General features: G+C 34.1%; 1 protein-coding gene across 1 annotated transcript; it reads left to right on the plus strand.

The window, feature by feature from the left end:
* The first annotated feature begins 376 nt into the window (after positions 1 to 376).
* Positions 377 to 6,227, plus strand: LOC107792503 (putative cinnamyl alcohol dehydrogenase 6). Its single transcript, XM_016614727.2, has 6 exons — positions 377 to 592; positions 787 to 900; positions 1,677 to 1,904; positions 3,334 to 3,622; positions 4,474 to 4,627; positions 5,805 to 6,227. Exons 1-6 carry the CDS (start codon positions 498 to 500, stop codon positions 6,005 to 6,007), a joined length of 1,083 nt encoding a protein of 360 aa, XP_016470213.1. The 5' UTR covers positions 377 to 497; the 3' UTR covers positions 6,008 to 6,227.
* The last annotated feature ends 7,697 nt before the right edge of the window (positions 6,228 to 13,924 follow it).

Consider the following 13,924-nt stretch of genomic DNA (forward strand, 5'->3'; position numbering starts at 1 on the left):
AATTAGTTACATAGAATGAGTAGCAAGAATGAACGTGACCTGGTTTGGAGGGTGGTCATCTATTTGGACGACCTGAGATCGAATCCCCCCTTAATGCCTTTTGGGTTGAGCATGTCGCATAGGGCTTACCTAGTGCAGTTTATATCCATTGTGTAGTTTGCAGGCTATTACACATGGGGAAGTTTACCCAATGCGCACAAAGTGCTCACCTGAAGAACAGAGGCTGTGGCAGAGGTTATAGTGGCCGCGGGTTTCCCTCTTACCAAAAATAAAAAAAAAGAATGAACGTGACATTACTACCATTTTAAATGGTGAGACCTGTTTTTCTCAACCTAGCTGGACCTATTTAATGTTTGTCTTAAATTTTAAGCTACCCACCGCTAGCTGCAACTAAATGATTTTTAATAAAGGGGAGCCTTGTCACTTATTACATATATACTCACTCATCTACTGTCCATTTTCCCAAAAAAAGACTGAGCATTTCTTCACTCAGACAAATGGCTCAAACAACACCAAATCACACACAAAGTGTTTCTGGTTGGGCAGCTCATGATTCTTCTGGCAAGATCACACCTTTTACATTCAAGAGAAGGTAAATAATATTCACCACTTTGTTTTGCCATTTTCTTATCTTGTATAAATTGTTGGATTTAGGTTATGTATGGTGACAGTGTAAATATTTTCTACAGTATTAATATAATTTAACTTGTGATAATAGTTACTATATTATTATTTTTTTGAGCTACTAATCTTTTTTCTTTTACTTTTTTGGGTGAAATTTACCAGAGAAAATGGTGAGAATGATGTGACCATTGCGATCTTGTATTGTGGCATGTGTCATACGGATCTTCATCATGTCAAGAACGATTGGGGCATTACTATGTACCCTGTCGTGCCTGGGTAGTTATCTTATTTACACTTAATTCTCCAGCTAAATTTATCTTTATCTATTTTCAAAATGATATCCTGCATGTTAATAGGACAATTATAACAAGTCGCACACTCATACTTCGAACATACAAAAATAAAGAAATTGAATTATCTAACTACCAAAAGAAAATAAACTGGAACATGAATTGTAGCTCTAAAATGATTCATTTGGACTCAATATTACTTACTAGATTTCGCATGTTTTGTTGTGTGGTTGTGTTGAAATATATCATATGACTTTATCTTAGATTCTGCGCTCTAACCTTATACTACAATAAATGAGCAGGGTTTAGGCCCCAGAAATATTTAGGCCCCAAAAATTATAATATAGGAAGTATAATTACTTACTTACTGCTAGTTATTAATGAAATTGTCAGCTTTTCAAATCCCAAAAGTGATTAACCACAATATTCCAACTTCAAATCAGATAATAATTGTCCATTACCAGCTAGAAAATATAAAAATAAAGCTTCTAAATTTGGCTCTTTGTTTTCTGTAGACGATAGAAGGAAAAAAAAACATAAACAAAAGAAAAGCTCTTTATGTTCTTAGCCTCTCATTCCTATTCTACTTTTATTTTTTCTCGTCAACGTACTATCGCTTGTATTCAATTTTCAGAAGTTTTTTTGGGTATTCCTTGGATTTAGAGTTAGAAGGATAAGTTTCAAATGAAAATATATTTAATGGGATGAGCACTAGTATTTTATACCGTCAAATAAAAATGCAATTTTTTTTTGTTGTTGAAGGCATGAGATAACTGGGATTGTAACAAAGGTGGGAAGCAATGTGACAAAATTCAAGAATGGAGATAGAGTAGGGGTAGGTTGTTTGGCAGCAACATGTTTGAAGTGTGAGTATTGCAAGGATTCCCAAGAGAACTATTGTGACCAAGTCCAATTCACTTACAATGGCATCTTTTGGGATGGCACTATCACTTATGGTGGCTACTCCAATATGTTAGTTGCTGATCACAGGTAATAACATTCTTGTTCGTGCTATGAGTTTAAGTTATGTATATTGATGTAGCGGAAGATCGTGAGTTAACTAGCACATAACCATAAAATATTAGTAAAGAAGAACAAACAATCAAGGATTTAATGAGGTTCGATTGAACATATATTCTTGGAGAAAGTTTTTCAATAAGAATGAAAGAGAAGAATAATACAAAAGACGACGATTTTCTAAACCTATAAGAAAATCTAATATAATTAGTATTCATAAAATTCAAGACAAAAATAATAATTAATGCATAGTTTTTCTATATAATTAGTGTAATTCAATCAATTATAATATGTTGTGAACATTTATAGATGAGGTACTCTTTTTCCATAACTACAGACACGTGAGTAATTTATTTTCCTCATGATACATTACTCGGGAGGGCCCAACACAAAAAGGTTGACCAACAAAAACCGTTGGAAGGTAGCCTCATAGTTATTGATGACCAGGCTATTGATTTTGAAATTCTAAGCAGGCGTTTGACATAAAAATTGTAATTTTTGAAAAAGAATAGTATTTTGAGTTGAGTTAAAAAAATGGTATTTGAAATTTGAAATTATGTTTGGATATGCATTTTACTTGAAAAAAATATTGTAGATTTTTGAGTGAAGAAAAAGATTTTTCTAAAAAATTTGAAAAAGTAGTTTTTTGGAAAATTCATTTTCGAAATGTTTTAAAAAAACTCGTAAAATTTCATGGACAAACGTATTTTAAAAATAAAAAAAATTGAAAAAAGATTTTTTTTTTTTTGACAAACGGGGCCTAAGTCTATGAGTTTGTATAATTAGATGTACGTCTCCCGCTAACCTTCACTTGTGGATTTAAAATTTTAAATTAGTGAGTGCAGAGTATTACATATTACTACACTCAACACTAGCAAATTTAGTGCACAAATATATTTTAATTAATTAAGATTCTTTTGTCGATAATGAAGCCGACATTGTAAATCTATCAATGTAGGTTGTTATCTACCTAGTTATCTTAATTATGAAATTTACAGATTTTCTTGAAATAGTCAAATTTGGATTACAATAAAATGAATTTAAATTACAGTGAGACATTTTCGGAACATCCCTATATAACAGTCATTCATTATAAAAGTCAAGTTTTTCGAAATCGATCTTTTATGTTATGTTATAATATATGTTATCTATTACAATACTTTATTATAACATCCAAAAAATATCGAAATAAACACGACTGTTATAGAAATGTTTGACTATATATACATTGTTAAGTGTAAGAAAATTTTACAACATCAAATCATCTTATTGTAATAGGTAACTCTCTTATTTCAATATTACAAATCTCACACATTTTAAAGACACATATTAATACATAATCCTCTCGATTACTTGATAGTATAAAAAATTTTCTGTCTAAAAATACTCTGTGTAAATGAAGGTACGTGGTACGTATACCAGATAATTTGGCAATGGATAGAGCAGCACCATTACTTTGCGCAGGAATAACAGTTTATACTCCACTGAAAGACAATAATTTGGTGGAAACACAAGGTAAAAAAATAGGAGTTATTGGTCTAGGTGGACTTGGACATGTCGCTGTGAAATTTGGGAAAGCATTTGGACATCATGTTACTGTCATTAGTACATCTCCCTCAAAAGAACAAGAAGCTAAACATAACTTAGGTGCTGATGATTTTATACTGAGCACTAATCCTAAACAAATCCAGGTTTGTGCTTTCCTTCCTACTGTGTGTTTTTGGTATTTTTTTTGCTCTCACCTAATGTTCGGAGTTCGGTATTTGTATTGGGGTATTGATTAATTCGGATTTGCATCGCGTAAGGCCCATGAAAGGAGGAAGCGCGCTCTTTGTTAGGATTTTTTATAATCTTAAGGTTCAAACCCGAGACCTTTGGTTAAAAGTGGAGAGATCCTATCTATCTTACCACAAACCCTTGATGGTCATTTTTTTGGTATGAGAAAATAGTAAGTTATTTTCTGGTATTCAATTGTCAGAAAATATTTTTCATCAAATGGAGGAAAATGATTTCTTCCACTTTTGGACTAAAGTCACTTCATAATTATCTTGAGTTTAACTTCATATCATTGCCCCAACTAATACTTAGTACATATTACCTCAATCTATCTTGAAAATTTTCATCAAAATGCTATTTAATTTTTACATTATTATCACTCTTCATTAAATATTTGTTTTTGAAGGTCTAACCAAATAGTAAAGGACTTTTTCCAGAAAGATATTTCCAAAACATAAATCATTTTCTGGAATATTATTTCTGTCATACTTAATGCTCATTGAAGTAGTTTATTTTCTATTTTCTTATTCAATGAAAAATATGTTTTTCTCTATTTAATATATAAATAGTTAAGGAACTCAATAAAATATTGGATTGATTGTGAAGGTTTCTAACGCTTCATTTGCTTGATTGACAGCGTACAAATATTTTCAGTGAATATCATAGATCAATCTTCATTGTTTCTATAAATCTATTTAATTCTTTTAGAGAATAAAAATTTACAACTTCTAAAATTGTATTTTGCATTCATTCTGTTTAATTGCAGGCAAGGAAAAGGTCTCTAGACTTCATTTTGGATACAGTGGCAGCCAAACACTCACTTGGGATTTACTTAGAGCTTCTAAAAGTAAAAGGAACTCTAGTGATTGTTGGAGCACCAGATAAGCCAATTGATTTGCCTGCTTTTCCTATGATTTTTGGTAAACTTTTATTATATTGTCACAATCTCCGCTCAATCCATATATTATATTAAAAGCACGAAACTCTTATCGAAATGTCGTTTGCCTTTTTTACCCTTTAAATAAAGAGTTCACACTAAATAAAATAATTATTTAATTATTATTCTAATATTTAAGATTTTAAAATTAACTAAAATTTTGACTTTCAAAACTATTTCTTATTTGAATTAGGTAGGGGTGTCAATGGATATTCGAAAATCGACCGAACCGATTTTTAGGTTTCTTTTAAAAAAAACAGTAGGTTTTTATATAAATCTATAATCGTACCGATAATTAGGGTAGGTTTTTTATTTTTTAAAAATAAACCGAAAAAATACCGAACCATATCGAATAAATTTTACACGTGAAAAATATATTTATATAGTAAGTTTAAAAATAATAATGCATTAAACTTTTCTTTGGGCCTTGGAATTATGAAAACTGTTACAAGCCAACAAGTAATTAAACTCAAAATACTAATTCCTAAAACCTATTATGCTACTTCAACTTAAACTAAGTTATTTCAAGTATCTTAGCAAGACACAAAATATTCTAGCGATTATGAGTAGCAAACTACAATGTATTGAATATGTTTCCTTTTAAATAATTTAGATTTATTTTTTTGAATATTTAATCTTCTGTAGACTTTATTCTTGAGTCCTAACTTGGTTAATATCTTTCCACTTATGTAATTTATATTTTCTTTGTTTTGAGTTGGTTTCTTTTACGCTGTTGTAGAATAGTTGATGGATCTATACTTTCGCCATCTTTCATTTTTTTTAATTCATCACCCTTTAAACAGTAAAAATGTCTAGAGAGCTTTGTTACGTCCTATAAAAGAACATATGTTATTGTATTCTACTTTTACTGGTGAATTTTACATGATATTTAAAAAAATACCGAAAATTAACCGAATCGTACCGATACCGAAGAGAAATCGATTGGGATGGTTTCGAAAAGTCTAATTTTAATTAAACATAATAGAATAACCGAAAAATTGGTAATATGTGGTAACAAATAAGTTGTTTTATTTTTATGATTCCGCATTTAAGAAGACTTACTTGAAGATATTCTTCGAGTAATATGGCGTAAAAAAAAATAGTTTATATTGACCGTGTAAATTGACAAGTAAATTAAAGGAGATTAATTGAATTTGCAGGGAAGAGAACTGTGAAAGGAAGCATGATAGGAAGCATAGAAGAGACACAAGAAATGATGGATTTATGTGGAAAGTATAACATCTTGAGTGACATAGAGATTATCACCACTGATCAAATCAATGAAGGACTTGATAGACTTGCACAAAATGATGTTAAATACCGTTTTGTCATTGACATTGCTGGCCAATCATCTAATCGTTAGGGTCATTTAAGACATATTTTCGCTACATAATTACATCATTTTCATAGTTTTTTAACCCGATTTTTAATCCAATTCCGTGAACTTGTATTTCTTATTATGAGAAGTATTTCTTATTGATAACAGCTTTGTTAGATGGTTGTTACGTATCGTTTCATAATGTATCGTATCTTATTGTATAGTATTGTACTGTATTGTTTGATAAATATAATGTTTGAATAAATTGTGTCGTTTGCCGTTATTTTATGATATCACACACTAGCAATATAAAGAATAAGCTTGCAATATTATAAAAAAAAATTATGATACGGTATATAAAAGGTAGGGTAAATGATAAAATAAAATTATTTAATAATAATGAAGGGTGAGATTGAGAGAAAAAGATAAGGTAACGACGCGACCGCACCAAATCGGTCATTACATAAAGTGGCTAATTTCGTCGTTACGTGACGACGAATTTAACGATACGATACAATAAAATTTAACTAACAATCAAAACAAACATCGTATTTAAAGTAACAATACGATACAATACAATAGGTAACAACCATCCAAACAATATAGAAGTTCCTCTTATCTCTTTCTCTTTTTCTTTTCCATTGAGATTTCATAGCAACAAAAAGTGGTGTTCTCTTGGTATACAGTGAACATTTTTATCACTTCTCCTAGCAATTCTTGTGAGGGAAAAATCTTTAGAAGAAGCATACCTATCCGGTCAAGCCATATAAATTGTTCGTAAATGATCAATTTAGAAACCATAATATAATGTATATGATAAGTCTGCACAAATTGCTACAAAATTTGATGGATGTAATGATATATATTGCGCACGATTAACCTTGTTCTAAGAGAATGAGTATGTTCTTATTATATGTATTCATTTTAAACCTGTGTATGTTGTGAGCACGTGATTTTTACCCGACGGAAAATACTCCTACAAATTCAAAATAGGTTTTTCTAATTATTTTAATTTTTATAGAAGCTTTAGGAATTTTTTTGTTAATTGTTGCTTGCATTTAGTTGCATATTTAACATTTTAAAATCATAAGAAAAATATCAAAAATGTCTAAAATATTTCATGCATTGCATTTTAGGTCTTAATTGCATTTAAAATTTAATTACATAAGTTAATTGCTTTATTAAACAAAAAATCAAAAATATTGGACATTTTTACATTTTTAGCTTTCAGTTGAAAATTAGTAATTTTCTTTCATTAGTCTTAAGTTAATTAATTATTTTTATGTTAGAAATAGACAATTAATTTATTTTACAAATTAGATTTGATGTAGGACTTCGTTTAGAATTTTTGTTGTTAATTAAATTTATTAAGCTAAAAATCAAGAAAGAAAAAAAAGAAGAAAACTTGCTTAATTCCGGATTGGGCCACAACCATTTTTAGTGGCCCAATTGCCCCAAAATTACCCAAATCCGCCCAGCCCAATCCCTTTGACCCATAATCCGTCTGCCAAACCTGCCCCATCTCCATCTTCAATCCGAGCCCTTCATTCTTTTAAATCTAACGGTCCCTATTCCTCCCCACTATTATATTTAAACCTAATTATAACTCCCCCCCAAACCCTAAACCTAAATCCTAAATCCCAAGACCCCAAACGGCGCCACCCCTCCTCCGCCTCTCTGTCGCCGCTCAACTCGCCTGAACTCAGGCGAGTGCACCCCCAAACTCGTGCACGTGATCCCTCATCTCTCCTCCTCCACGTCAACAACTCCTGACAAAATATATTCCTTTCTCCCCTATGCCTCACGCATTCTTGATCTTGAGAACGATTTTGGATAAATAGTAGCCGTAGGATCTGAGGGATTCAAGATCCTAGGCCTCCATTTGTCCGATTTGGTTCACAAAGAAAGGGATCGATTTTTTTGTGGATTTTCGGATAGGGAAAGAAATTTCGGGACATGACTTGGAGAGAAAGGTATGGAAGCTTCTAGTTTAGCTATAAATAGGAGGATTTTTCAGAGAATTAGGGAATTTTTTTTGGGCTGAAACTTTTAGGAAAATTAGGGAGTGCTCTTCTTCTTCTCGATTGTCATCTACGGTTTTCTTTTAAGTTTAAGTGTTAAAAAATACAAAAAAAAGAGTCCAATTCAATTTGTAGTCTTCTTCTTAAAATTTCAGAAAAACCAAAAAAAAAAAAAAACCATTTTCCGCTTTTTAGTTGAATAAAAATTCGATATCAAATCTGAAAAAAAGAAGTTCTATTTATTCGTCGTTGATTTTGAATTTGGTATCAAAAAATGGATATTAGTTGAGGTTCGAAATTGTGTCAATTTACCGTCCGGAGTTCTGGTTGTGGTTCGATTTTCTTTTGCTATTTGAACTTAGCATTTCTGGACAACATTTGTTGTATACAGATTCATTCTATATATATTAAAGGAAAATCATTTCAGGTTCAGCCCTTTCCTTTCTTCTATTTGTTTGTTGTTAATGTGTTGAATAGGAATAATGAAAGAGCCATTTTAAGATGAAATTAAAATTTTAGTCTGTAGTAGTCAGATGTTGGTTGTGATGGAGATATTCACGTTACTAATATTGAGGTCAAAAATTGATTAAAATTTATGAGACTTCTTGAATATCTGCATAATATTTGGTTCTTATCGAAACCTGGTCTAACTTAGTTCTGTTCACGTTTGTGATTTTGATGTTTGGATCTTTGTTCTTCTTGTGTATCTGCGCTTGATTGTTGAAGCATCTAGTAGATGAAAACAATAATACTTGCTTTCAAAATTTTTTTCTAAACATGGAATATGTGGGAAAGATTCATTTGTATCTGGGTAGATTACTCTAAAATGAACGAGTTTCTTAACATTAGAATAACATTTTCTTCAAGATAAATGGATTAAAAAATGGTTTAAAAGTGAGGCTTCACCTGTTTCTTTCTCTGTTTAAGTAGTACATTTTGTCGTCATTTTGTTCAAGAACTCTGCTCATGGTGTTAATATGGCCTTTTTATTTTCTCTTTTCCTTTTTGATTTTCTTTTAGTTCCTTTTTGCTATTAAACTTTGTAATTGAACCATGGGCACTCTTAATGATTAAGATTTGGTGAGTAGCATAAGTAATTAGTGATAAAATTATAAATCCAAGTTTGATTAAATATGATCCTTAGTAACTAATACATTGAAGGATTAGGAAAATTGGGGTGGTCAGAAATATTATAATGACTCTTCTAATGGTTTCGGTACCTTTTTCACTTATTTGTCTCCAATTTTCTGGAATTTTGCTTATCTATTTATTTGATCTCCCCTCCTATGGTTTGAGTGTTTAGTTGCTGGAAGATAACTTTATTTGTTTGGACATTTGTGCGGAACGTGACGGGTATATGGGAAGGGGAAGATTGAGTCCGTAGTAATTTCATCTTGCATCACATGCTTTAGGATTGGACTCGGTCTAAGTGCATGAAATAAGGATTTCAAAAGGGAATGAGCATGAAATCTCTCTTAGTAAAAGTACTCCATAATTACGGGCCTTTTCACACACAATCACCGAATTAGGGACTACACAAATTATGAACACCGTAGTTTGTTTTAGGCGCATTAATAATAATCATTGTGACTATGGGTACGGTTCCCGTGGCATGGTCACGATACATAAATCTCATTCGGGTGTGCATTTCATGTGACCTAACCATAACTTCAAACAACAATAAAATTAACATGTTGTGAATCGCGGGTGCGTTTCACGTGGCACGATTCGCAATGTGTACTAAAACCATAAATCCAAATTCGATTGTGCATTTCATGTGACCCGACCATAACTTCAAACACTAATAAAATAAGCATATCGTAAATCGCGGGTGCATTTCATGTGGCGCGGTTTACGACGTGTGCCAAAATGACAAGTATACGAAATCACGACTTATTCAAACAAACTCCATAAATAATTAAAAACGGTCAGAAGGCTAAAAAGCACAATAAGTTTTAAATATGTAATAAGTCAAATAATTGGGCCAATTATTAATAGTTGAGCGACCGTGCTAAAACCACAAAATTCGAAAATGCCTAACACCTTCTCCCGGATTAACATAATTCCTTACCCGGTCTCCTATGTTCGCAGACCATAAATAGAGTCAAATTTCCTCGATTTGGGATTTAAAATAAACTGGTGACTTGGGACACCATAAATTATCTCAAGTGGTGACTCTGAATCAATAAACAATTCCATTTCGATTTATGTCACTTTAATTGAAAAAACTTCCATATCCCTATCCCCTCAGAAAGAAGGCGGTGTGACAGCTCTGGCGACTCTGCTGGGGATTGAACCCAGAATCTCTGGTTCAGGGTTCAGAATTCGAGCTTAGATGACTGTTATACTTGGCTTTTGTTGATTGTCTGATATTACATGTTTGGGCCTAATGTGCTAATTGCCACTCATTTACCGCTTTGATATTATGTGAACTGTATATAAAATGCTACGAAACCCTCCTTTTCTCTGAGTCTTCTAAATCTTCTGGGGAGCGTGCGCTTCGCATGGCTTGTTTTCTGTTAGAGTCATATCCTAATTTTAGAATGAGGTTGGAACAAGTTGCAAAGCCGGTGAAGCTTCTGTATTTCCGGTACGCTGCCCCTCCCCCCCCCCCCCCCCCGGCTCGAGTTGTCCGCTCGGGTAAGCCAGGTCTAGAACAATACACCCAGGATTTAAACTTAGAATAACACAGCCTCATGCCGGATCCCTAGTAGGTACGTTTGCTTGCATCACGTGCATTTGACTTAGGGGACTCAACACAGGGGTTGGGTCCGTCTAGGATAGGTGTACCCAAAATTAAAGGACCATCCTGATGTATTCTTTACGTGCTACTTGTGCATTAATTTGCTTGGCTTGTATGTTGACCGGTTTCTTGAGTTAGAAAAAAAAAATCAAAAAACAATAGAAGAGAAAAATCAAAGAGTGAGGTAGGATAGAAAAACGCCTAGTTTTGACAATCCCGGTATTCAAAAAAGAAAAACGCCTGGTTTTGACAATCCCAGTATTCAAAAAAAACCTGTTACTCTGTCAAAATTTCAAGAATAAAGAGAGAAAAGCATTTCAAAACAAATCATATTTGTCTGTGCATCAAAATTGACCGAACTACACGGGTTTGATTCTCACCTGGTGTGAGATACGTAGGCAACCCTCATCGGGTCCGGCCCCGTTTTTGCAAAAATAACCAAAACATGCATTATTTTGTCATAAATAAATTTAGGGGATGCCATTTTCTGTCTAAATGGCCAGAAACGTCCCGACGGGACGCCGAAAGGCTTGTTTTGCAAGAATAGCCACCTATGGTTCTTTTTCTAATTTTGACCACTTAGCTAGCACAGTTTTAAAATCTTCATTTCTGAAGGACTGAAGGGCCGTATTTGCAAAGGTGGCCTTTTAGTTGTTTGAGTTTTATTTTGCAAAAATAATCTTTCTTTTGGGGTCAAAAATTAAAAAAAATAATAAATCAAAAATCACTTGTTTTTAACCAGTCGCTTTAAATAAAAATGTACAGGATGAGCACTGTTGAAAATATACCTTTTTGAGTCGTAGGCGAGATTCCACTAGGACTCCACATGTGGTGGAACGACTTGGGGGAGGTCGCCAAGCGTTCTGTGACAAAGGCTTTAGGTGGGCTCACTGGTCTTCTGGAGATTAAACTAAGGGTTGATATAATCGAAGCTTTGATACCGTTTTGGGACTCGACACATAATGTTTTCCACTTCTCTGATTTCGAGTTGACCCTTACACTAGAAAAGATAGCAGGTTATGCTGGTTTCGAAGGGAAGCTAAGGCATCAATATCCAGTAGCACCAAGAACTGTAACCCCTCATAAGTTTTTGGACCTCTTGAGTATTAGCCGGCAGGTAAAAGATGAAAACTTAGCCGGAGGATTCTGCAGATTCCGTTTCTTATACAGCCGGTATGGGCACCCCCACGGATTTGAGGCTCCGGACACTGGTTTGAATCATCAGGGAAATAAAGACAAATGGGAAGCACACAGGGGTTTGGCCTTTGTGGTGGCATTTTTAGGCACTATGATATGCCCAAGGAGTGACAGACATATAGAATTGGGGCTCGTAGGAGTGGCCGACTTTATGGTCAAAAAGTCTAATGGCACTATCATACCGATGATTCTCGAAGAAATTTACCGAGCTTTAACCGTTTGTCGAGTCGGGACAAAGTTTTTTGAGGGTTGCAACTTGTTTTTACAAATGTGGTTGGTAGAACATCTTTGTTATCGCCCAGGTTACATGAACTATGATCTGACCGGACTCAATTGCATCGAAGAATATGAAAATCGGGTAAACGGTCATGAGTTGCCAGAAGGTACTGAGGCATGGTTCGCGTATTTGGGTTCTTTAAACGCAAATCGAATTGAGTGGACTTTCGGCTGGCTCTCGGTCGACGAAGTTATTTACATGTCCACCGGAGTGTGCTTTCTTTTATTAATAGGTCTTCGGAGTATTCATCCATATGCCCCACATCGGGTCCTACGCCAATTGGGTAGATATCAGACAATCCCCTATGACGAAGATTTGAGTCCACAGGTTATTGAACTATGCCCAAAAGCCATATTCCCAGAAGAAAGGGTTAGCCATACTTGGCACCAATGTAGGTTTCTGGAGCCACAGACTCAAGTACGGGATTTGTCCACGGGTGAAGTAGGATCCAACTACGCCACATGGTATGGTAAAAGAAGTCGAGTCGATCAAGGGGAAAAGAAGAGGTTGGCTAGGGAAAATAAAGCCCTTCGAGCCCAAATCCAGAGAATGAAAATAGCCGCCGAGACACCGGTAAGAAGTGAGAGAGATGAGAAAATTATAACCAACCTAAGGCAGAAAGTGCATGATTATGGTTTTGACTTGACAAAGGCCGAAAGGGACTTGTTAAATGCTCAAGCAAAGTTGGCCAAAAGTGCAGAAGAACATGCTAGATTAGCCTACCAGTTGAAGCAGAAATATGACAAAGAAGTAGCAATTTTACAGAAAAAAGCTGGTTGCCCTAGAAAATGAAATGGTCAAGCAAACAAAGGATTTCAAGACAGAAAGAGAGCATTGATATGCATTGATTTACCAACTACAAGAAAGCCTGCAGCAGTTACAAGACCAAAACAACACAGATACACAAGTGTTGGAGGCTCGGGCTCAGCAGATTGGACGTTTGCTTCAAGAAAAAGGGTGTCATCAGAATGAGGATTAAAGAGATAGTTGATTATGTTGTAATGAAATTCCATGAATGTGAAGACATGACCAAGTCTATGTTTTTTGCTTCTGTGATGACATTCATTCGACAGGTGATGGTTGACCTAGACCACCTTCAAGAAGATATTGCCCGTAGGCCCGTGCGGAGACCGGCTGATGTCCCGCAAGCCCCCGGAGTACCAGTGGATGCTCTTATGTATTTTTGATTTTTTTTAGTTTTTGAGTCTGTTTTTTACTTTCCTCGAGTTTTGTTCGTCTTTGTCAAGGCTGTTTATTGCTTTATTTCGAGTCTGTAGATTTTTCTTTTGTAGTCATCACTACTTTTAAGTCCTTGTAATAGAAAATCCAAAAAGATATCTTTTATTAATGAAATATTGAAAAAAACCAAAAAAAAAGCCAAAAAAAAATCATTTCGCATTTATATCCCTGAACTACGTAATGATCTGATTCATGCGACGTCATGATATGTAGGCAATCCCCATAGGATTCGATCATAGTCTTAAAATAAAAAAAAAAGAAAAAAAAAGAAGAGAAAAAGAGAGGAAAAGAAAAAGGGTGGGAAGAAAGAAAAGAGGGGCCAAACAAAAGGAAGAAAAGAGAATGAGAATTAAAAGAACGAAACACAGCAAAAGGAGAGGAAAAAAATCAGGATTTGAAATTTGGGAAAAGAGTCGGGATGAAACACATAAGACGTCGCAAAGCATTTAGAAACGTTTAACTACTCAGGTGCATTGCATCCCCAA

Source organism: Nicotiana tabacum, chromosome 21 (assembly GCF_000715075.1).
Source record: "Nicotiana tabacum cultivar K326 chromosome 21, ASM71507v2, whole genome shotgun sequence".
NCBI classification, from domain to species: Eukaryota; Viridiplantae; Streptophyta; class Magnoliopsida; order Solanales; family Solanaceae; genus Nicotiana; species Nicotiana tabacum.